Source organism: Hetaerina americana, unplaced genomic scaffold, assembly GCF_022747635.1.
Source record: "Hetaerina americana unplaced genomic scaffold, ioHetAmer1.1.p SCAF_5, whole genome shotgun sequence".
NCBI classification, from domain to species: domain Eukaryota; kingdom Metazoa; phylum Arthropoda; class Insecta; order Odonata; family Calopterygidae; genus Hetaerina; species Hetaerina americana.
Window position 1 is genome coordinate 65,128,242 of NW_027287095.1, and position 22,405 is coordinate 65,150,646.

The following is a 22,405-nucleotide window of genomic DNA, read 5'->3' on the forward strand; positions in this document are numbered from 1 at the left end:
TCAATGCCGAATGTTTTTGCTGACTAAGCTACTTAATTTTACTAACATTGGTCAAATGTTAGTAGAAAGGCTTGTGGTAATTAACATTATGCTGATGGTGGCTGGTAATTCCATTCACTCCTATCTGAATGCCTCTTCCATTCATGCGGAACAAAATGTGGAGGATATAAATAATGGAAGTTTTAAAAAACATTAATTTTATGATCTTAATATAAAAGTTATTCTAATTCCTTCCTCTGACTTGCCTCACTTAACCATGCACTCAGTTGCTGTTACCATTGCTAAGGCTTTATCATATTCACTTTTTACTCTTAGTAGTTATTCACATATGTCATGATGGCTATACAGAAACATCAGGAGATATGATGCAGCTTCTTTGGATTTTTTAAGTTTATCTTCTTTTCTAGTATGCTTGTGAATTCTCTTATCACTCTAATTTTAAGTCTTATAATTAATTTTTAACCATGCCCTTAAAAAAAATTATTCCTTTCAAATGGTCTCTCTTTATTTATGTGTGCATACATACTTTGGGACATTTATGGTTTTAGAGAATCTTCCTAAAATCTTAATTTGTTGATTTGGGTGAATCCATTGCAGGGATATCACTCTTAAATTCATGTTTTATTTTCACCTGTAGCTCATGGGAAAAAAAATTGGCCGTCCTGTTTTTTTCAACTATTGTAAAAATATTCAATGAAGCTTAGAAAATGGATCTGCATGTAAATATACACTTTCTTCTATTTGAGCCATCCCTGACTACTGAAATATTACGAATTCACAAAATGAGGTGAAAAAATTTTATGTAAAATTCACTATTTAGATGTGTGGATCATGTTCTAAATTTCATGCCAACATGATATTGTGTTAGTGCCCATTCATTGGCCCATTCAAATAATCATGTAATTATTTCATTATTGTCAATGATTAGGTTGCAAGGTATGACTTAGTTTGCAAGTACTCAGAAAAATAAGAAATTCCAAAATCAAAACGTAGTTTAAAGTACACATATTTATATACTTTGCACTTTCAGGCTTCACTTCATGGAATTGCTTGATGCCCATATTAAAAGAGTTGGTAATATAATATACTGATGGGTATATATTCAACAGCTGTGTGTGTCACTTGTGCCTGATGATGCTGCAAGTCCGTAAAATACGTTGTACTGTGAAATAAAGTCTGTGCAAAATTACAGACTCTTTTAATATGTACATAATATTTGTTTGACCGCTGATACAAATATTTGAAACTAAAAGTTTGGGAGGCAAAAGTTTTTGTTATCTGGAATGGCCACTTAAAGTCCTCATCTTGCAGGACCCTTTAGAATCTTGTGGAGGAGGATGTTATGCAGAAACTGATGATTTCTATTAAATAAAACTTAATTGGATGTGCATGCAATTTGAATAAATTGGCTGTTTAAATATTGACATATTAAGGACCAAATGCGACAGCAAGCGGTGATTAATGCAATAAAAATGTCGGAGAGAAGCATTTTGGTTAAAATAAAATTGTAAATCTTCAAACCTGAAAATTTGTATCATGAATTTTCATGATAATGGGCTGTAAAATAAATAAGAATGGCAAACTGATGGGGAGAAATTATTTTTTATCAAGGTAGGCCATCAATAGGCACTGGTTTTAGGTTTTAAATACTGAAGTCTCATCAAGCCTCTATTAAATCCAGAGAAGACCTGAGAGCACACTAAACATTAGGCCATTGACATTGTTTATAATATGTATTTGTCTGTACTTATATCCTGACGCTGCCTTTGTCAGTGTTATTGGAAAGTAATTTGAAGAGCAATTTTAAGAAACTAAAATTATTGATAAAATAAAATGTAACAATGATAAAATGATTTTTGTCTTGATTTTAACTGAGGGATGGCGTGAGTTTGAGATTTGGAATTTATTTTTCTTTTGATATCATTGTTTATGAAGATTTGCCCCCGTAAGAATTTACATTTAATGGGTACGAGGGTTGTCCCAGAAGTGCCCGACCCAACAAAGAAAAAACAAACATTTTGGAAAAAAATACATTTATTTTTCAACATAATTTCATGTCAGCTAAACACTTTCCCCAGCGATGTTCAATGAGTTTGATACCCGTTTTATGATAAGAATTCTTGCTCCTCAAAATAGCCATTAACTGCCGACGTCACTTCTTCACGGTTGGAAAATCTTTGATCACTGAGCCATTTTTTCAAGTTTGTGAACAGAGTCTGGCAAATAGGATGCATTAGGTAGCAATTCAAACTTGAATTCATGAATTTTGGCCGGTGCAATAATGGATTCGTGAGCTGGTGCATTTTTTTGATGAATCAACACTTTCTTCTTAGCCAAATGCGGCCGCTTCTGCTTGATTTCTTCACTCAAATGTTGCAATAAGTTTGCATAATACATAATACTCGCCATTGATAGTTTTTCCTTTTTCAAGATAGTCAATGAAAGTTATCCCACACAGATGCCATGACCTTACCTGGAGATGAAATGGTCTTTGCCTTCTTTGGAGCTAGTCCTCCCTTTGGAATCCACGATTTTGATTGTCTCGGGTGTGAAGTAATGGACCCATGTTTCATCCATGGTTATGAAATGGGGCAAAAATTTCTTCTGATTTTTTACTGTGAAACTTAGCTAAACACTTGATTGAAACATCTTCATGACACTGGTTTTGCTCGAGTGTTAGCAAATGCAATACCCATCTTGCACACAGCTTTATCATGTCCAAATTTTCAGTTAATATGCAATGTACCACACTTTTTGAAATGCCTACTATGTCTGCTAGCTCATGCACTTTGAGTCGACAATCATCCAGTTTCACTTGGTGGATTTTCTTCACCGTTTCTGGAGTTGTCTCCTCATTTGGTCGACCAATGTGATGCTTGTTTTGACAGCTCATACGGCCTCGTTTAAACTCTGCTACCCAATATTTTACTCTTGTAAATGAAGGAGGAGGCTCATCTAGAGTAGCACCCAGTTCAGCTTTTATATTGCTTGGGCTGAGGCCTTTTAAATAAAAGTATTGTATCACATAAAGATGACCAATATTCTCCCTTTTCACAAATTGACTGGAAACGTTCACTATTGATGGCTGCCAAACAAATACTAAACAACGTGGGGTCTTCAAACTTCAAACATATGCATTATAGAATGCGTACTTTCCAACACTGTGACATTTTTCAAGCAACTATCGCCGTCTCTAGGTCAGGTGGGGTACTTATGGGACCACCCTTGTATCATTATATAATGAAAATGAATGTTCATTATTTAAATGATTATTCATGTAGAAGCTAGGATTTTAACCTATCAGTTTGTCAGTATTATTTATTAGTATCCTATGAATCTGAAAATGTTGATACTTTTATTGTGGAAGTGTGAAAAACTGATGCCTTGCCAAAAATTTGGTCATTTAAATACTCAATAAGTCTGTTTGTGCTTATTCATGTATGACCTAATGGTCTAACCAGCACACACTGTTTACTTTGATGTAGTAAGTATGGCAGGGATAACAAATCACCATTTTTGACATTTAAAGTATGGACAGGCCACAAAACCTTGTAATTACTTGTATTTTGAAAATTCAAGTTTTAGTAGAATTCATCCAGTATTCACCAGTATGGACCAGATTAAAATTCTTTGGAAATGAGAGTTATAAGAGCAAGGGAAGAGAAAATAAAAACTATGAGTGCAAACTTAGCATTACTTGAATAAGATACCATGTATTGAATATTTTTAATTGAAAAGCCTATTTGAAATAATGAATAACATGATGAAAGTAGGTGTGTTGGGTAAATTGATTTTACATTGAAGTTAAATAAAATGAAACCATAACTGGGCTTCGATTCCTAGAAAATCAGAGCATGTGAAAACATGATTAGACTGAAATTCTTAGGCTATGGAAGTGAATGAGAATTACATCACCATCCTTTTATGATTAGTTTAGTAAGAAAACGCTGGACTACTGAAACATTTAGAGTTTCTAGCATGAATTAATTTTTAAAGTAGGAAAGTCATTTTATTTCACCCAGGCAAAATTAAGGTCCATATTACACGTTTCCTCTAAAATATATATTTTCCTCTTTAAAATATTGAGGTCAAGAAAGAAATATCTGTTTAGTTTCCATACATGTTTGAATCACACAAATGATCCTGAAAACAAAGAAGAATTTTGAAGGTTTATTAACTCTGTAAAATCTCTTCACTGTATATTGGCATTTGGCTTCTCTAATGCTTGAGGATCCAGAGTGCGTTTTGAGGTAAACATTATTTTTATCATTATATTAGCCATATGCATTTCCTTTCCTTGAGTTACCAATCAGCATCACCACTGTTTAATATTGTGTTCATGATACATGAGAGGTGTTAATCAAGAGAAAAATGTCACCAGGATTGGAATAGGAGCAGGAAATGAGCTTGGAAAAACCTTGCAATTAGCCTATTGAATTTTATACAGAATATCACGATTGCATGTACAAGTAGAAATAATAGTGAACAAAAATAAAGTTTTAAAATGTGTAAAATTGATTATTGATTCATTAAATAATTAGATTTGCTCAGGTCACTAAGGTTATTTATTGCCATGCTCTGGCAGAAATGCTGATTTCCTGTGAAACTGATGAGTGACCTTGTGTGTGCTTGCAGCCATTCTTTGTATTCAGGTTCCTTAATATGTGGTAGACATTTAAGCCCACAACTTATATAGGATAAGATTATTCATTATTTTGTAGGTTTTAAAAATATTACTGGACATAGATTTAATTCTTGTCAACGACCAATTGGTTTTATATTCACTCATTGGGAAATGAATATTCAATATATAACCACTAACAAATCCAGCAACCCATAATACACTCAGAATATACTTTTCTGTGCTTTTTGCTCCTGAGGCATCTGATTGGGGAACTTCTGGATGGTGTAGTGCAGGTTGCTGCATATCTATAATTCTTTTGAATGCACTAATTTGAAAATTTATTTGTTTACTCTTATATCGAAACCAATGCACACCTATGTTAAAATTTGCCACAAGCATAGATGGGTACCTTCTATACCACATAGGGATATTAAAATTTTAATTCTTGGCCTATATTCTAACCCCATTCTCACCCTCCTTTGAAAAAATGGTGTGCTTCCAAATTGTCTAAGGAGCTTTGTAAAAGAAATAAAAATGTATTTTTAAAATTTCAAAATGGGAATAAACACCTAATACCATTATAGGATAAGCATCCTGCCATGATTGAAGTGGAAAATAGGAGTTATATAGATGAGTATTGATTAGAAGGGAAGGTTTAAATAAATGAAATGCAACCTCATGAACAAAATAAAAGTGTTGAAAATTGGAGGAAATGGATAGGGGTGTAGGTGTTAATGTAGGTTGATAGAAAACTTAATGGCTTAAAGAAATGTTGTGTAAGAAGGCAGGAAAGAGAAGGCAGGGATTTGTGAGGGTTGTTGGAGAATCAAGTGACAGACTAAGGTAAGAAAGCAATTGGGCACCTGAAAATATATTGAAAGAAAAGTTTCATTTATAGGTAAATATTGGCATTCAATTAAAAAAATGTGAGATAGTTGTGAAGAGGTCAAGGAAAAATCAAACCTACTGTTGAGAAATAATTAAACAAGAATGAATCAATGAAATTTTGACATATTTAGGGAAGGTAGAATATATGGATATATGTACTATATGGTAAATCAATTGTTTTTACACATGTAAGTCAGGAGTTGATGTACCTAAAGCATATTTATGGAGTTTTTTATCATTGGATATTTCCTGATGAAAAATAAAAATGTTTTTCCACTGCGAGAGGATATGGTTATCTGATTTCAAAGAAAGAATTACAGTTGCATGGACATTATTAATTTGTAATTATCATCATTAATTCTATTTTCTGAATTTCATGAGGTATTTTAGCTAGTTCTACAAGTTTCTTTCCTTTCTTCCCAATTCTTTACAAACACTTAAATTTTTAGAAATAGATGTTTGAATAAACTACATAGTGTCTAGATTTTGTGTTTACTAGCTGTTTGTATGATTTATGGTAGCATATCTGTAGTAAATGCATGAAAGGGTTGGATACTTACAAAATATCAAATTATTCTAATTAAAATGACCTATGCTGATTCAAGGCTTTCATTTTGTAAGTGTAGGATATATGTGTAATAAATCCGCTTCTTGTTTTCACACTATTCAGATAAAATAAATTCTCTTTTTGAGATAAGATAGAACTGTTGGTAATGGAATGGCTCAAGCTATGAATATTTAAATTAATTTTCACATACACTGCCCACCAGATCTTCACTTTCAATATTCCTGGGAAAAAATTGCAGCCCGTTTGAAAGGTCATATGGATCTGCAATCATTAGACTTTACCTATCCCATGATGTAACTTAATTAATATTTTGGGAATTATCCATAAAAGATGTCATACTTGCCTCATGTTACACCTGAATTGGTCTGAAAAGATATTAAATGTGTTTTAATACCCCTTATTTTAGCATTACCCAAAAACTCCTCCCCCTTTCCTTATTATTAATATTCAAACCAAGCTGTTTTTGGAAGTTTATTTTGAAAACTCTCCATTTTCCTTTCCTGACAGACCCATCTAAAATATGTTGGATAGTACTTGTTCTAACTGACTTATGTAACCTATGCCCAAGTTTTTTTAAATTTTAAATCTTGTGAATGTTTGTCTTACATCCATATACCTTAAATGTAACTCTTGCTCCTCTGACTCTTTCTTAGTATCCCGAAATTTTTATTGACATAAAAATTAAGGTTTAATTGTGTCTAACACCAATTTTTTATATGATACAATGTCTTACAAACATCCTATTTTTTTCTTGGTAGATTTTCTTCTTTAGTATACTGAAAAAAATGTGAGGATTTAAGGATAAAAGTTATTCACTACTCTCTTGATAGTTAATTCAGGCCTCATACCACTTCTCGAGTGCTTGGTTTGGCTAAATGTACCCATTCATTCCTTGTTAATTTTGGACCATGTAGACAAACTAATTTAAAATGAAAAAATCATTCTTGAATAAAAGCAGAAATTTGCTAACAAAGTGTTGAATTTTGCAAGGAACTTAAACAGTAAAATGTTTCTTTTAAAAAAATCATCAGTGAAGATTACTACTTATAATTAATGTTAATTAATGTTAGAAAATGTTATTTCATTATTCTAGGACTTATTTTTGAAAACTACAGTTCAACTTACCAGTATACTAACAGTTGTTAATGTAATATGATTCTTCTTCAGTCTCATGCTCTGCAAAGGAAATGATGGAAGCCATTTTAGATTGAGTGCCAATAGATAACTCCAAACAACCAATCTGCAAGAACTTGAGAGTAGAATTTCAGCTTTTTAAAATGAACCCCTGATCAAGATCAAAGGTCTATTTCTCAAAGCTAGAAGACGAGTTACAAGTCCTCTGTAAATTGTCTCAATAGTAATATAAAACTTTCAAATTCCCCTAATGTGTAATGGAGGTAAAAAGTAAGTGCTACACTGTTTATTACAATTATCTAGACTCTGAATGTGCAAACTTGGAGTCATTAACTGACTTGTAGCTTTGAGAAATTGGGATCACAGGTTTTTCAGAATACAGAGGTCTAGCAAATAGTTTATTCACTTTTTTAGTGAGGTGTAAAAATTGATAATGTCAAGTGTTATTTAAATTTTTACTGCTTATCCTTGGTTGAAATTGAAGGGAGGTGGAGGTCTTGTGAATCAACTGAGGAAGAGCTACAGCCTAAGTGATCTAACAGAAGGAGAGGGTGAACCAGTTGGAGATGTCAATCGCAATGGCAAGGACGTTGATGGGCTGGAATATAGAGGGAACAGAAGAGCTGACAGGGTGGATGGTATGTAAATTTGACATTACTCATAGTCTTGCTTGCCTGAATTAGAATATAAAGGGTTGGGTGACATTAGATGTATAGCAAAACATGGAAGTAAGGGTATTTGGACACTAGGTTATTTTCTTTAAAACTTGAGATAAGTCAAATGTGTCATGGGGGATCAGTAAATATTACTGAAATATTTCTTGTAAAGTTTATCTGAGAAAGTGTCTTGTGAATTCCTTAGAAATAGCCCAAAGGTTTTACAAGTTAACTTGCATGAAGAATGAGATACAGTTGAAAGAATTTGTGTCATAAAGGAAACATTGTGGAATTTCACATTATTTGCTGGGAATTTTTAGATTTGAGGTAATATATTTCATTTTGAAAATACATTCATGCAGTAATTTATTTGTTTCATTTGTTTTCTCCATTGCAATCATAAATATTGTTTTAGGTAACTAATTAATGGGTAACCATATAAAATATCATTTTTTTGTTGTTGTTTAGACTTCATATGATATGCATGGATCATTGTAATTAATCTGTGAGTCTATAGTTCATCAAAATGAGGTCTCCAAATGATGTAAGTAGAATGAAGAATTATGTGCAGAAATGTGCAAGTAAAGCCGATTACCATATTTGACAGCATTTAAGATGCTCCCTCATTTCATTCGGGTAAGCACAAGAAAAAATGTTAACAGTGTAAAAAAGCATTAAATTCCACCAACTTAAGGGATAGTCCCTTTTTAGTTCCGCAAAGTTTTGTTATGATCAATTGTGGCAAAATAGGATCAAGTTTGGTCGATATCTCACCTGCACCTCTTTCAACATCACATGAGCAAACAACCTGATATTCACATCACATAATAGCGATGAGCTAAATAATTACCATCCCAATATTCCTCCAAAGAAAATAAATATTATATATTAGTAAGTAATGAAATAAATATAGTGGTAGTCAAAATTGGTAGTACTGACTATCTGGGGTGAAAATAAAATTCAGTATTGAACGTCAAGTCATGGATTTCAAACCTCCACGTATAAAGTGTGAATTATTTTTTGAACAATAATACTGTATTTTGTAAATACCATCAAATATATTACTTTTTCTAGGAGATTTGAATGCAATATGCCAAAATGAAATGATGTGGTAGATTCATTGGTTAATTAGAGCAAATCTCAGTAGGTGTGTGTTCTGTAGGGGTCATCATAAAATAAAATTGATGGCATGAACCGAAATCGGTAATTTCTCAAAATATTTACCAAAAAGCCAAACTTTCCATGCCATATCCCTTTTGCAATGAGGCAAGACATGGATAGCTTATGTCAGTGTAAAGCCATTGAGGGAATACAGGAAGGAAATAGAAATGGTAGAATGGAAACAAATTGTTTGACCTCAAAGATGGTTTTATGGCCTGCATTCCAACTTACTGCCTTTATTAATAGTTTTTAACATTTGTGGCAATTTTTTGTCAGGAATGCATCTCTCCATTATTGCCTCGGCACTTGAATAAATGATGCTTGTAAAATGTTTTACACATTTTAATAGTATGTACATGCTATTGTGTTTAAGCAATAAGTTAGTATCAAAGAAGAGCTCTTATTGGAAAAATTGATGCTACACAATATGGATACGACAAAAAATGAAGTCTCTTGAAATGGGAATGAAAGCATAAAAAGCATAAATATGATTTCAAGTAAGTCCTTTATATTTGGTCCATTGTTACCAAGAGATTTTTTTTAATGGTAGAATCCATTCAATATACTCATTAGCCACCTACTTGTTACTCAAAAGTGGTTGCAGATGCTGATTCTGAAGAATGGCTATAGCTACTAAACTGCTCGGAAAGGTGGTTATAAATTAGTGTATATCTAATTGCATTAGAATTTGGGTATGCAAACTGGTTGTATTTGATGATACTTTCAACTAGAGCATTTTGTTGATTAATAGCTCATAATGTTGACCTACACTGATGGCTAGAAACCGGTTTCCAGCAAGCAGTATGGGCATATTTCACTGCACCTAATTTTGTTTAATTTCACTAATGTTTCACTTATTTTGAAGATTGCTTTTATAGGATTCATTGAATTTGTGAATACATAATAATTTTGTTTTCCTGTGATGTAGGCTCAAGACCATCCAACCGGGCACGAGGTTACAGTCCTCGACGTTCTGCTTCTGGTTCAGCGCGGATGGAGATGTACTTCCCTGAGGTTGACCTAGAAGTGAGGCAAAGGAGAGGCTCATCCAGATCCAGAGAGCCCAGTGTACCCCTGAGGTTGGTAATTGATACTTTTGATTTCTCTGTGGGTTGGTGTTGATTGGATGGGTTTCTCAGGCTAAACTGTTCAAAATGGAATTTGGGGAAGCCATTCAGCATGCCTTGGTACTGCCTGCCTACACTTGTTATGATGGGGTGGGGTGGATGTCTTTTCTCAAGATACTTCATGGCAAATGTTGCTAAATGTTTTTACCATAAATTTCTTGCTCTCTCTTTATATCTTCCTCATGGTAGAAGTAGATTGTAAGCAGAAAATTATCCTTGGGCACAGGTGTCTAAGGGTTATATGATTTCCGTAGAGAGGAAAGGATTGTTTGCTGGAACAAAATACATAAAAATATACATGTAGATAAATACGGCTTCCTTGCATCTCTGCATTTAATGGAAGTTATTTATCTGACGTCCATAGCTACTAGATTGTTCTGTGGATAATGCTTAATGGGTTCTTTAAGAATATCTGTTGCCTTCACCTAATATATGGTTTTTTCTGGATGCCAAAAATAATTGTATTCGTTAGTTAATTGATGGCGGGGCCTAAAGTGCATTGTGATATACATATTCACTCAAAGGTTATTTTGAAAGCAGTAAAATATTATCTGGTGCTAAATGTGATTAATCATTCAACCAAGTTAATTTTTAGGACTTAAAGCAAGGGTCATTGAAAATTTTACTTGTGTTCTAATGGTTGATCTCTGCTTACCTTTTGGTAAATCACTGATGGCTTTTTACCTCCAATGCTTAAGGACGTGAATAAATATCTAGGAAGATGGGACTCCCTTGTGCATTTTGTCACTCAACTATGTGGGAAGTAGGTCTAAAATAAATGGCAAATGAAAAATCTGGGAAGTTTGAATACCCATTTTTTCGAAATTTTTCTTCTGAATTTTTGGAATTTCATTGGATTCATCTTTTGAGTTATGCTTCATCATTGTGCATGCTATTGATGTCACCAAAGTTGGTCCTGCTATAGTTGTGGTTTTTTTGCCATTGCCTACCTGCATGATGGCCTATTTCTCTTAACTACTAGGCAGTTTATAAGGCCTTGTAAATTTCCTGCCCAGAGCCTGCCAATTGTAATTTATTGTGCAGCGCTTGTTTCTCTAATACGTCATGGAAATTCAAATTTGAAATTTTTATATGTAGTACATTAAGAGTTTTCAGATGACTTATGAATCGACTTGTAGCTTCGAGAAATGGGTTCACACTACTGGTCTTACAACTAATGTGAATATCATCCTCATAATTTATTTTCAATTCACATATTTTTTCCCACCAACCTGTGGATGTGGGAATAGGAATATAGCCCAAAAGATCATCTATATATATAATAACATTGGGAGTACATCAAGGAGGTAAATAGGCTCACCATCTTACAATTGATCAGTATGATATCGTATTTGGTCTTATACATTTTTAGTTTAATAAGTCCTTAGTAAATCCAAGAGAATTCAAAATTTAAGGTGCAGAATATGCTCACAAGCAATTAATTCTGCTATTTCAGTACCATGTTATTATACTGATATGTTTTTACATTTCATGCTTATGCTTTAGTCACATCCGCTCATCAGAGGATGTTAGCTACATGAGTGGCAACCACTTCTATGAAGATGCCTCCGAAATGGACACTGACCAAACCATAGAGGAGTCTGGTTCTCTACCAGTATCCGAGGGTCCTTTGGTGCGAACTGCATCCGTGGGCTCTACTCGAACCACGAGAACAAAGGGAGCATTACCTCGCACGAGTGCTGCATCTACCACAACCACAGCTGCCAAGAAAGCTGCTCAGGGTGAAGTAAGTTTTGCTCTAAAGTATTTAAAATGTAAATTATGGTTAATTTTACAATGGTTTCAGCCATTTCCAGATATTTATCTTTACTTAATAGGTATTTAGTTCCAAATCTCATTTTCAGTGTCAGTGACATTGTCTTTAAAATGTATCCAAGGGAAAAAAAATTTAGAATTGACTATTTCACTCTTAGTTATCAATGAGCTCAACATCTTCATGAACTCCAAGAGTTATTTTTTTTAAAAAAGACAGGTGGTAGTCAAAGGTGCCAAGTGCCATTAGCATACTTTGCTTCCAACCCAAAAAAAATGAACCACAATAGGAAATGATGGCCTGATTTTCTGAATCCAAAAAATTCTTTATCACCCAAAATGAGTGACGTCAAACTAAGAGAAAACATTTGGGGAAAGATGTGACTCACATTACACACAAGGAAATCTGCAAACTTCTCATGGAGGAATCATTAAAGTGGTAATACTACTCAAACAATTGAGCATATTACACATGACCATATTTATAAAAAGATAGCAATGTAGTTTGTTGTTAAATTTTGAATATGCTTTAATTTTTATCTACAGTATTTAATTGCATATAAGATGAAACCTCATTACAGTAGGGCGCACACAAGAAATAAGTTATAGCAGTTTGCTTGAAAGTATGGGTAATTAATTAGGGTATTATTTTTATAGCAAGTAATTCCATTCAGTAAGAAGAGCACATGTTGTTTTTTTATTAAAAAATTATTATTATGATATTAATTTTTATGGTCCCAGAAAAGAAGAAATAAGACCATTTGAAGTGTATTTGTGTGTGAACTACTTATTTTTTTTAGAGCTGTAAAGAAATCTTTTGTATTTTTTTTATTCTTCCGAATACACCCTGGTTGTTTTGTTGAAGGCCTTTACAAATGTACAACACAAAATATTTTAGATTATTTATCTCAGTGTATTCTCTTTTCATTCTTTTCTCTCTGTTTTTACCTTTGTTATTTAAAGTAGCTTGGTGTAGCTTTCCAATTAATTTCAATGATTCGATAAAAGAACACATTTTCTCTATTTTTAAATATTAAGTTGAAAAAAAAAGAATTTTGTGTAATATGTAAGAGACACCCAATTAGATTAAAATATTGGTAATGATTAAACCTTAGAATTATTCTGATTTTCATGAGTTTTAATTTTTCTGAATTTTGGTAAATTCTCATTCAAAAGTTATGGATCAATTTTAAAGCAGTGGAATAAAAATATTTTACCATAAGTAGTGTGCAAAATTTGATGCATTGTCTTTTTCATTAGCCTTTCTTATGTTTTCAAGTAAATTGAATAGTTGCTTTCCCCCTTGCATTGAATGAATCAGTTATTCTCTGACTTCTACCAATCTGTCTTTTCTCTTTTTTTCTCTTTGATTGTTACCCACTTTGGTATGTTATAAGGATGTGGAAGTTAGCAGCAGTGAAGAGGAAGACTTCTGGAGTGATCCACCCGACGAAATTTCTCCATACCTCGACAGAACTATTTTTGTTAATGACCCAAATACATTCCCAACTCATCATCCCAGAGTAACTGTTGAATCAATTATTTGTTCTACTGATTTAGTCCATGATGTAGACGTTGATTTAGACTCTAGCATATTTCAGCGTGACTCTGGTGGTTCAGTCGAGCAACAAAAAACAGAAGTTGAGAAGGTTAAAGAATCACAGCCTCATGAGGTCTTTAATCCCACCAGTGATGTGTCACCTGTACAAATTTCAAGTCAGGTAAACAAATCTGAAGATACAAGGATTGCCAAAGTAACTCACACAGCTGCTTATGAAAATTCTGAAATTCCTGAGGACAATAAGACTAGTGATAGTTGCCCTTCATGTCCTTCCGATGATGAAAGCAGTTCAAAGACATTGACTGAGTATCCACTAGATTCTGTTTCACTAAAGAGAGATACAGTAAGACCAGTGGGTGAAATTTCTTCTGAAAAGCTACCAGGTGATGAATCACATTTAAAGCAGAGCTCCTCTATAGCTTTATCCAGCATATCTGAAACACTTGCCATCGGGGAGACCAAGGAAGAAAATCATGGCTCATTGAATTTTGTTGACTCAGGCAGCACTTTGCCCACAAATAACCATGATGCTGCAGAAAAAGGGACTTGTTCAGAAGAAAAAAAGAACTTGGCTGATGACTCCACAGCAATCGACTCTTCAGAAGTTTTTGACTCCTCAAAAACTTCGGAAGTGCCCATTAAGAATGAAATTATATCACCAGTCAGTGCTGAAAGTGTACTAGCAGAAAATGTCTCTAGTAATCCTGACAATATCTTAAAGGAGGAGCAAGGTTCTGATGTTCGTGGAGGTCGCTACCACAAGCCTCCTGCACCAAGACCTCCTCAGCAGGAGAGTTCCACTCTTGGAAGTTCTGTGGAATCTGAGGAGAAGTGTGCGGAAACTGGGAAGAGTGTTCGTGCCCGATTGGTCTTGAAACCTGGTATAGTCCGCTCCCTCCCAGATGTCAGTGTGGCATCTGCCAGCAATGCACCTGTGAAATCGGAAGTTTTCATGGCAGTGAATAATGCTCCTTGGTCACGGCTCTCTTCCATGCCTTCTCCTCATGCTTCGCCAAAGCCCAGTCGCAAGAGTAAGCTCCTCTCTCGAAGTTTGTCCAAGGGCAAAGCTGACAAGGGTGCTGAGAGCTCAGGATTTCCTCGATTCCTGAAAATGACAGGTAGTCCTCATCTAGGATCCCTCACATCCATTTTTCCATTTTGGCATGGTGGTTTGTCCATGGCAACTTCAAGCCCTGAAACTATATCAGATGGGAAGGAGGAAAAGAAATCCGTAACTGATGCAAAGGGAAGTGGAGCCAGTCGAAATGAAAAAGTCAAAATGGGTGAGGAAGAGAAGAATGTGCTGGTGTCAGGTGGAGGCAGTGCAGCTGTTAAGGGAGTAAAACAAGGGAGCCAATTCCCAGTTCATCGATTATCCCACTCACCAACTCGTTATGGAGCAAATCGCAAGATGTGAGAGACTATTTCTAGGCCCATAGCATTGTCATGATAAGGGTCGCTGTCAGTAATGAGCTGTTGTGAGTTTTTATGGTTAGGCAATGTTGCTGGATGTTTGTGTAATTTTTTGCCGTTAGCTATTGAATCTTTTGGCCTTAGTGATTCCATATCACAATTTTGGTCCTCTACCCATTCTGTCTGTCTTCCTTGGCAGTCATTCCGCAGTTGTTTACTCCATTGTTCAAGAGAATGTGGCCAAAAATATTGGTATGTAGGCTTTAACTGGATATAATGCATCTATTTAATGTGTTTCTAAGTGCGTTACTATCTCCCTCAACTCCTTTCCTAATAGTTATCTGACAGTGATGTGTTTGTGAGTGCCATGAGTTTGTTTACATTGCTTTATAGCAGTTTCATAACTAACCAAATGTAATACAATTTATTGTTTTAAATCAGGTGCAAGCTGTAATCCCTTTGGTTATGTAAAAAAATAAGGAATTGTTGCCAGTTTTCTAATTGGGTTTGTATCAATCCTTATTTGGCTTATTTTGTTTTGGATGGAATCGCGTGATGTGAAAAGCTGTCTCGTGATTGAATTTTGTTGCTTGCTGTTTTCATTAATCCTGAATTTTACTCTAGAATATAACCATTTTCACCTGTATTTCTGAGGTACTTGGTAGGACTTTCGAAAGAGGCCGAAAGGAATTTGTTGCATATTAAATGCAAAAGCTGGACCAGAAAGAAATGAGCAATTTGAGGAACTTGCTACTTGTATTTTCTCAAGTTGATGCATAATCATTAGCTCTGAGCAGAGAGTTATGGTAGATATAATGAAATTTGAAATACTGATGAACTAGCCTGAGGTTTAGTTGCATGCAATTGACTCCATAGGGATTCATATGCAGTTTTTTAATAAGAGAAGCTTATCGCAAATTTGTGAAGAGTGTAAAAATGATGAATTACATACCAAAGCCAACCAGGAAAATACATGTATGCCTTTGGATGCAATTGTTTGAACTAGTGAATAATGTTAGCCATGGATTAAAATAAACCTTTTTTGGTAATGTAAGTAAAGTAAATATAACTTTTTTGCACAATACTAAAATGCTTATTTCAAATAATTTCAATTATTTGTAATAAATGCCATTGCCAAAAACACATCTACAACGCATAATATTATCTTATGATTTGAATTTATACTCAATGGCCATAGGTTGTATGGAGAAAGAATGTATTTTAAATGGCCATTAATGCTTGTTAGTGATAAATCAATTAGCAATTTTCTGTTGAGGTTTTCATTTGGGTATAATTGTAATAAAAACATCAGTTTTGCTGGCAAAATAGTTTATGTGAACAAAACACTTGGTGGCAAAACTGCTGTTTCTATACAAATTATATGTAAATGAAATCCTGAATTCATCAGCATCATTGTTTGGAAGCCTTAAAAAAATTAAATTGGATAAATTATTCCGCAATAATTCTTGAAGAAAGCATAAAGATTATTTTTCACTTCCTTTCTCAAGAGAAGATAGGTGTTTTATTCCTTTTTCTATGTGTAGCTGAATCTTAGGTTGTAGTGCTAATTAGATGATTTCTTTCCAATGTAATGCTTGGTGATATTTTATAAGTGTTGAATTGCTGAAACTGTTTTAAATAATGAATGCAAAGTTGTTGTCAGTTGCATACATTTTCATTACTTTCTATCCTTTTTAATTAGGTTCCTCTTGATAAAGAATAATATTTTCCCTGAGAATGTACATATGCTCTACTCCTTCGAAAATTTCCTTGTGTTAATTGTGTTGCCATAATGAGGGCCTGTCAAAATTATTCATCAATTTATTAATTACATTATTCCTTGATTCCCTTCACTCCCCCAACTGAAAGTAAACCATTATGGTGATGGCAATGTCATTACACTGACAGGAGCCTGCAGGGTCTGTCCAAAAGTAGTAGGACTAAGTCGATTAAAAAAATTTATTGCCAGAATTGATATAGTCACTCAAAAGCCTTCAAAGTAACACCCTTGTGCATCCACACACCGCTGCCAGAGGGTTTTCCATGGCTCGTATGCCCTCTGGAAGGTGGCACCCGGAATGCTGCTAAGCTCCCTTATCACTGTCTATTTTAATGCTTACACTGAGCCATGGTGATGTCCTTTCAGATTTGAAGCAGGGGAAAAGGAAGAAGTCTGATAGGACAATGTCAGGGCTGTAGGGTGGTCTCACATGGTCCAGAAGCTCTCAGTAGATCGGCGTGCGAGTTTCCTTTTGTTCATCGGGGAGCACTCGCGGCACCAACTTTGCACATACCTTTCTCATATGTTTTCACTCACAAGTCAATGCACATCACTTTTATGGATGCCAAGTTCATCAGAAACCATGCCTACACTTAATCTGCAATCCCTTTCCCACAAAGCCTTCACTCTTGTATCATCTTCTCTACCCTCCCGGAACAACTTGTGCAGCTCAAAAACACCCGATCTACCCATGGCATTATCACCATAAGCTGCCTTAAGCATGTCATCATTCTCTTACCTGTCATAGTCATACTACTTTGGGACCGGCCTTGTACACTAGGTTTTTCCCAGTTTCAAGCAAAGTTTGATGGCGTAGCACTGTTCCAATAACCAGTTTATGATAGAGCGCAACGAGGTCACATTGTAGAGGTTTTGCTAATGAATGATTCATGCTCAGCAAAGGCTCAGAGCCAACTGCCGCTGGCCTCCAGCCTTTCCTGAGACTCCCCAGGGAAACCACCACCCATCTGTCTGTCTATCTGGGAAAAAATATGTCATACTACTTTGGGACCGGCCTTGTACACTAGGTTTTTCCTGTGATAACTTAAAAAGAGCCAGTGATAAAAGTGTATTATTTATCAAATTAATGATTGCCTATGTAGCTTTCCCTTTTGGTGATAGCTAACCAAATGAAAAAATAAAAGACGACTGGTAAATACATTGGGATTGGGATGGTACAGTGACTTACTTACTGACTTTGCCCTAGTGCAAATCCTCGAGAATGCACATATTTTTCAGTGGTATCCCAATCCATACTTGAGGTGCTTTGTGGAGAGAACTTCGTTATGTTAAAGTGCAGACCCCTTAACACCTTTCTTTAAGAGGAGGTTAATGCCGACGCCAGGTTTCTCTCCTTTCCCATTCATCCCAAATGGTGCAAATGAACTTAGCTGTCAGTTGCCTCCCCTAAGAAATATTGCCACTAGTAAAATACATACTTTTCATTGCAAAAATTAAGATTTGAAATTTTCACCAAGTTTTTGATAGCTCAATGATGACTTCCAATGGTAGCATAGACAGCAATAGGAGTTAAAAATAGTTTTATTAATGAATGAGATGTTACGTCAGGTGTGTTTTTGCCACTAACCATTGCTTAAAAACTCATATTTAGTTTATTAATCTTTATTTCTTCCTAGATTATTACCACTACTGACACTACTAACCTTTTGGATAAATTATAATAATATTGTTGTTGATTGAATGGCTGAGAAGAAAGTCTAGATTTAATTGAAATATTTATTACTGTCCTAATTTGCAAGTGATCATACCATGACCTTCATTTCCTGTGAAGTTTCTTGTGTACATGTATGGCAAATCCTCATAAGTAAGAGCCTACGAACAAACTCATATAGGATTAACTAAAATTGTACCCTGTAGAAATAAAATGTCCTTGGTAAAATTCTGTTCATGCAGTTTTTTATAAGTAAATCAATTATTTAGGATTTACTACATTTATGTATGCATACATGTGTTCCCATAGTTTTCCTTCTGAGTGATCAGTCATAAAATTTGTATCTATGAAACTCTGAAGTGTGCCTTTTCCTACACTGAAAAGTTTTCAACCCTCTACAAATTATGCTGTGAATTATCAATTGCACATTGCCTCTCGAAGTATTTAATATTCGTCAAGAAGTATGACTTGTTTTTTTAACTTGTGTTAATTGTTGTTACTACTTCAAGGTGTCATTTATAATATACAAGTCTCACTCACTTTCACTCTTAACGCTGATGAATAGCTGCATGAAAACCATTAATAATTTATTTGGCAAATAGGACTATATATTGCAGTTTTTAAGAGTAGAACCTTTTGTGTTTTGGAAAAATGTTTAAAAAGGTATTTTGCAATGAGAACAGCTCTACTTGTGAATGATGCATTATTCATTGCATTTTTCTATATTCATTCAATATTTTCTCATAAATCTTGTTGAAGTGTGTACTTGGAGATAATTTAATTTTTGCTCTCGTTCTAAAAGCAATGGTTTTGGGTTTTATATATTTAAAATTTGGGTTAAATGGGAAAAAGGATTCATACATTATTTGAAAAGGTTTTATTTTGATGAATGCAAGTATGTATGGAATTGTACTAAATGTTATTTTTTTTTATTTTAGGCCACCAGCTATGCAACAATACCTCGAAGCAAAAAGACAAGCAAGAAAAAACAGTAATGTTGTTTTTGTGAAAGCTTCAAACCATGGAAAGAATGAGCATCAATCAGCAGTAAGCAATGAATGATTAGTGCCAATGAAGTGTTTAATGATTTCATGGATAAATAGAGGGCTTTTTGACTTTGTTTTGATTACTTTTCTCCAAGGATGTATATTCCTTCTGTGCTTAATCTTATATGCATGCCCTCTTTGTTGAGCTTCCGAACAATTTGCAAAAAAATTGTTGATAGTGATGCCAAAATTCTTTTTGGATGTGTTTGTGCAGAGCACACAGCCAGGTAGGACTTTATATGATTTCCAGTCCTCTTTGACTGCTTCTCATGACAAAAAAAAGACTAAATGGGTTCTTTGTAATGGGACCCATCTTATGCCAAGAAATGAAATTTCTGTGTCTCTTTGACAATATCTCTGGGCCACACGGTTTACCATTCAAATAGGCACGATAAGCCAGATCCTTCTTCAGGAGCACTGTGCCCACCACTAGGGTGGAGTAATGCCCAAATATGTGAGATTTGGAGACTGAAAAATTGTGTAAAATATTGCTCAATTAATATTTACATGCTTGGCGAATCGGTGTTCACACTCATTTAACATTACACAATGAGCATGAAGATCATCTTGTTCAGAGTGGTGCCTTGGTGGTTTTATTTCTATTAATTAAGCAGAGTATTTTTATTTTGCCATAGTACACAGCCTGCGTGATTGCAAGATTGTTTTGGAGAGACTTTGACCAATATTTTTATTGCTATTTAGTTCCCTCTTGGTGAATTATTCTTTTGTGATAAGTTACCATGCTTTAAATTTTTTTGTTTGTTCATTAACAATAGAGTGGTAAGTAATATAGATGAGTAGCATCGTTGTGATTATTGTTTAAGATTTTTTATGCGTATGTTTCATGTGTATTTGTCCCTCCACATGAAAAATGATCTCATTTTCCTTGATTTTTACAAAATCTTGGAACGTTTTAGATTTAATTTGATTTGTAGTGAAAGATAACATTTTTTTTAACCATTATGAGCCAGTGTCATAATTTGCTTCAGTTAGCCAAAAAAAAGGCAAGTTTGTAATGATTTGTTAAAAATTACAGGCTCACCTTTTGTGGCTGTTGCGCATTGCACATATCCTCTTCCTTAGGCTATAGTATTGTATAGAATTATCATTGTGATAAAAAGTTTTGCATGCTTAATGACCAGAGCTTATCGTTAGTTTAATGGTGTTAACTATGGAGGGTATGTGAATCTTTTTGTCATGTATTCATAATGATGTTGTGTTCATGTTTGGGAGTATTATATACAACCTAAAATCTGTTGATATTCATCTGGCTTGGAAATATATTGGAGTGTTTTGATAGATATGGAAATCTTTTTGGCCATGTGTACTGTATCTGTTAATATTAATCAGATCTGACACAAATTAAATGCCATTGAGCGGACTTTTTATTTTTGCCAAAATTCTACATTGACTTGGTAGAAAGAAATTTACTCAGGTTAAGTGTACATTTACATTGGCTGCTTCTCATGCGATGCATTCAATACTCAAAAGAGCGAACTCTTGTGAAGTGTTTTAAGTATTGTGTCCTTAATAATGGAAGTAGATTTTTTTAATAGAATTTGGTGCTCTGTGTGCAAACTATGCATCTATTAGCTAATAAACAATGGAGTTCACATGGCCTCAAGAGTTAATCATTTTATGTTGTAATTCTACTCTGAATGAGACCAAGCTGTTTATAATATTTGTTGAATTGTACTAATTGTCTCTATTATGTAAATCGTAACTTATGGCTAACTTGCTCACTACACACTAGTGAGCACAGTGAATCTGAACCACATTTTTTTTATAAGAGCCTTTACCTAGGAGTTTTTTTGTGTTGCTGAAGAATTATGCGATCTATTGACCATAGGATATTAGTAAGTTATATTTCAAAATGTTTCTCTTTATTGTTTGCAACAGTGTGCCACTAGTAGGTTGGTTAAAATTTTTAAAAGCTCTTTTAACAATTACTCCTCACTTTGTTCCATTATGCTCTTGAAATTTGCACTGAATAAATTATTTTTCAATGAAACAAAATGACTTCATTTAGAATATGTATAATATATATAATAAACCATAAGCACAGTAATTAACCCGAAGGTCGGTTTAGTAGGTGATGGTAGAGTTCACCCAGTACTAAGCCCTATACGGCGTGTGAAAATTCACACATCAGGGTAGGGGGGCCAGTTCCTTTCCCTGTGCCGGTTATGGTTTCCCAGGAAGACCTGGTAACAGAAAAATCACTTTAGCTTGGGTGGAGCTGCAGGTGCCCAGAGTGCCTTGCCCGGGAATCGAACCCGGGACCCTCTGGTCAGCAGTCCATATATATATATATATTTATATATATATATATATATATATATATATATATATATATATATATATATATATATATATATATATATATATATTTATATATATATTTATATATATATTTATATATATATATATATATTTATATATATATATATATATATATTTATATATATATATATATATATATATATATATAAATATATATATATATATATATATATATATATATATATATAAATATAAATATATATATATATATATATATATATATTTATATATATATATATATTTATATATATATATTTATATATATATATATATATATATATTTATATATATTTATATATATATATTTATATATAACGATTGTCCGGAAAAACTCATACGAGCGGCACAATAATGGGCTGACACAACATAACACAAATAGAAAAGAATAGACACATATAAAAGAACACTTACACAGTAAATTGTTCGAGCTTTCGGCCCTCTCAGGGGCCTTCTTCAAGAGAGACTCTCTTGAAGAAGGCCCCTGAGAGGGCCGAAAGCTCGAACAATTTACCGTGTAAGTGTTCTTTTATATGTGTCTATTCTTTTCTATTTGTGTTATGTTATATTTATATATATATATTTATATATATATATATATATATATATTTATATATATATTTATATATATTTATATATATATATATATATATATATATATA

At 33.9% G+C, this 22,405-nt stretch overlaps 1 protein-coding gene across 4 annotated transcripts in view; it reads left to right on the plus strand.

The window, feature by feature from the left end:
- The window catches only part of LOC139693944 (uncharacterized), a 108,936-nt gene extending 87,392 nt beyond the window's left edge, over positions 1–21,544 (plus strand). For all 4 annotated transcript variants that reach the window (XM_071592294.1, XM_071592292.1, XM_071592293.1 and 1 more), the window contains 5 exons: positions 7,699–7,852; positions 9,960–10,110; positions 11,665–11,905; positions 13,329–15,157; positions 19,296–21,544. In XM_071592294.1, the coding sequence (XP_071448395.1) occupies positions 7,699–7,852; positions 9,960–10,110; positions 11,665–11,905; positions 13,329–14,909 (2,127 nt within the window). In that variant the 3' untranslated portion in view covers positions 14,910–15,157; positions 19,296–21,544. The remainder of the gene's footprint in view (positions 1–7,698; positions 7,853–9,959; positions 10,111–11,664; positions 11,906–13,328; positions 15,158–19,295) is intronic.
- Positions 21,545–22,405: the final 861 nt, after the last annotated feature.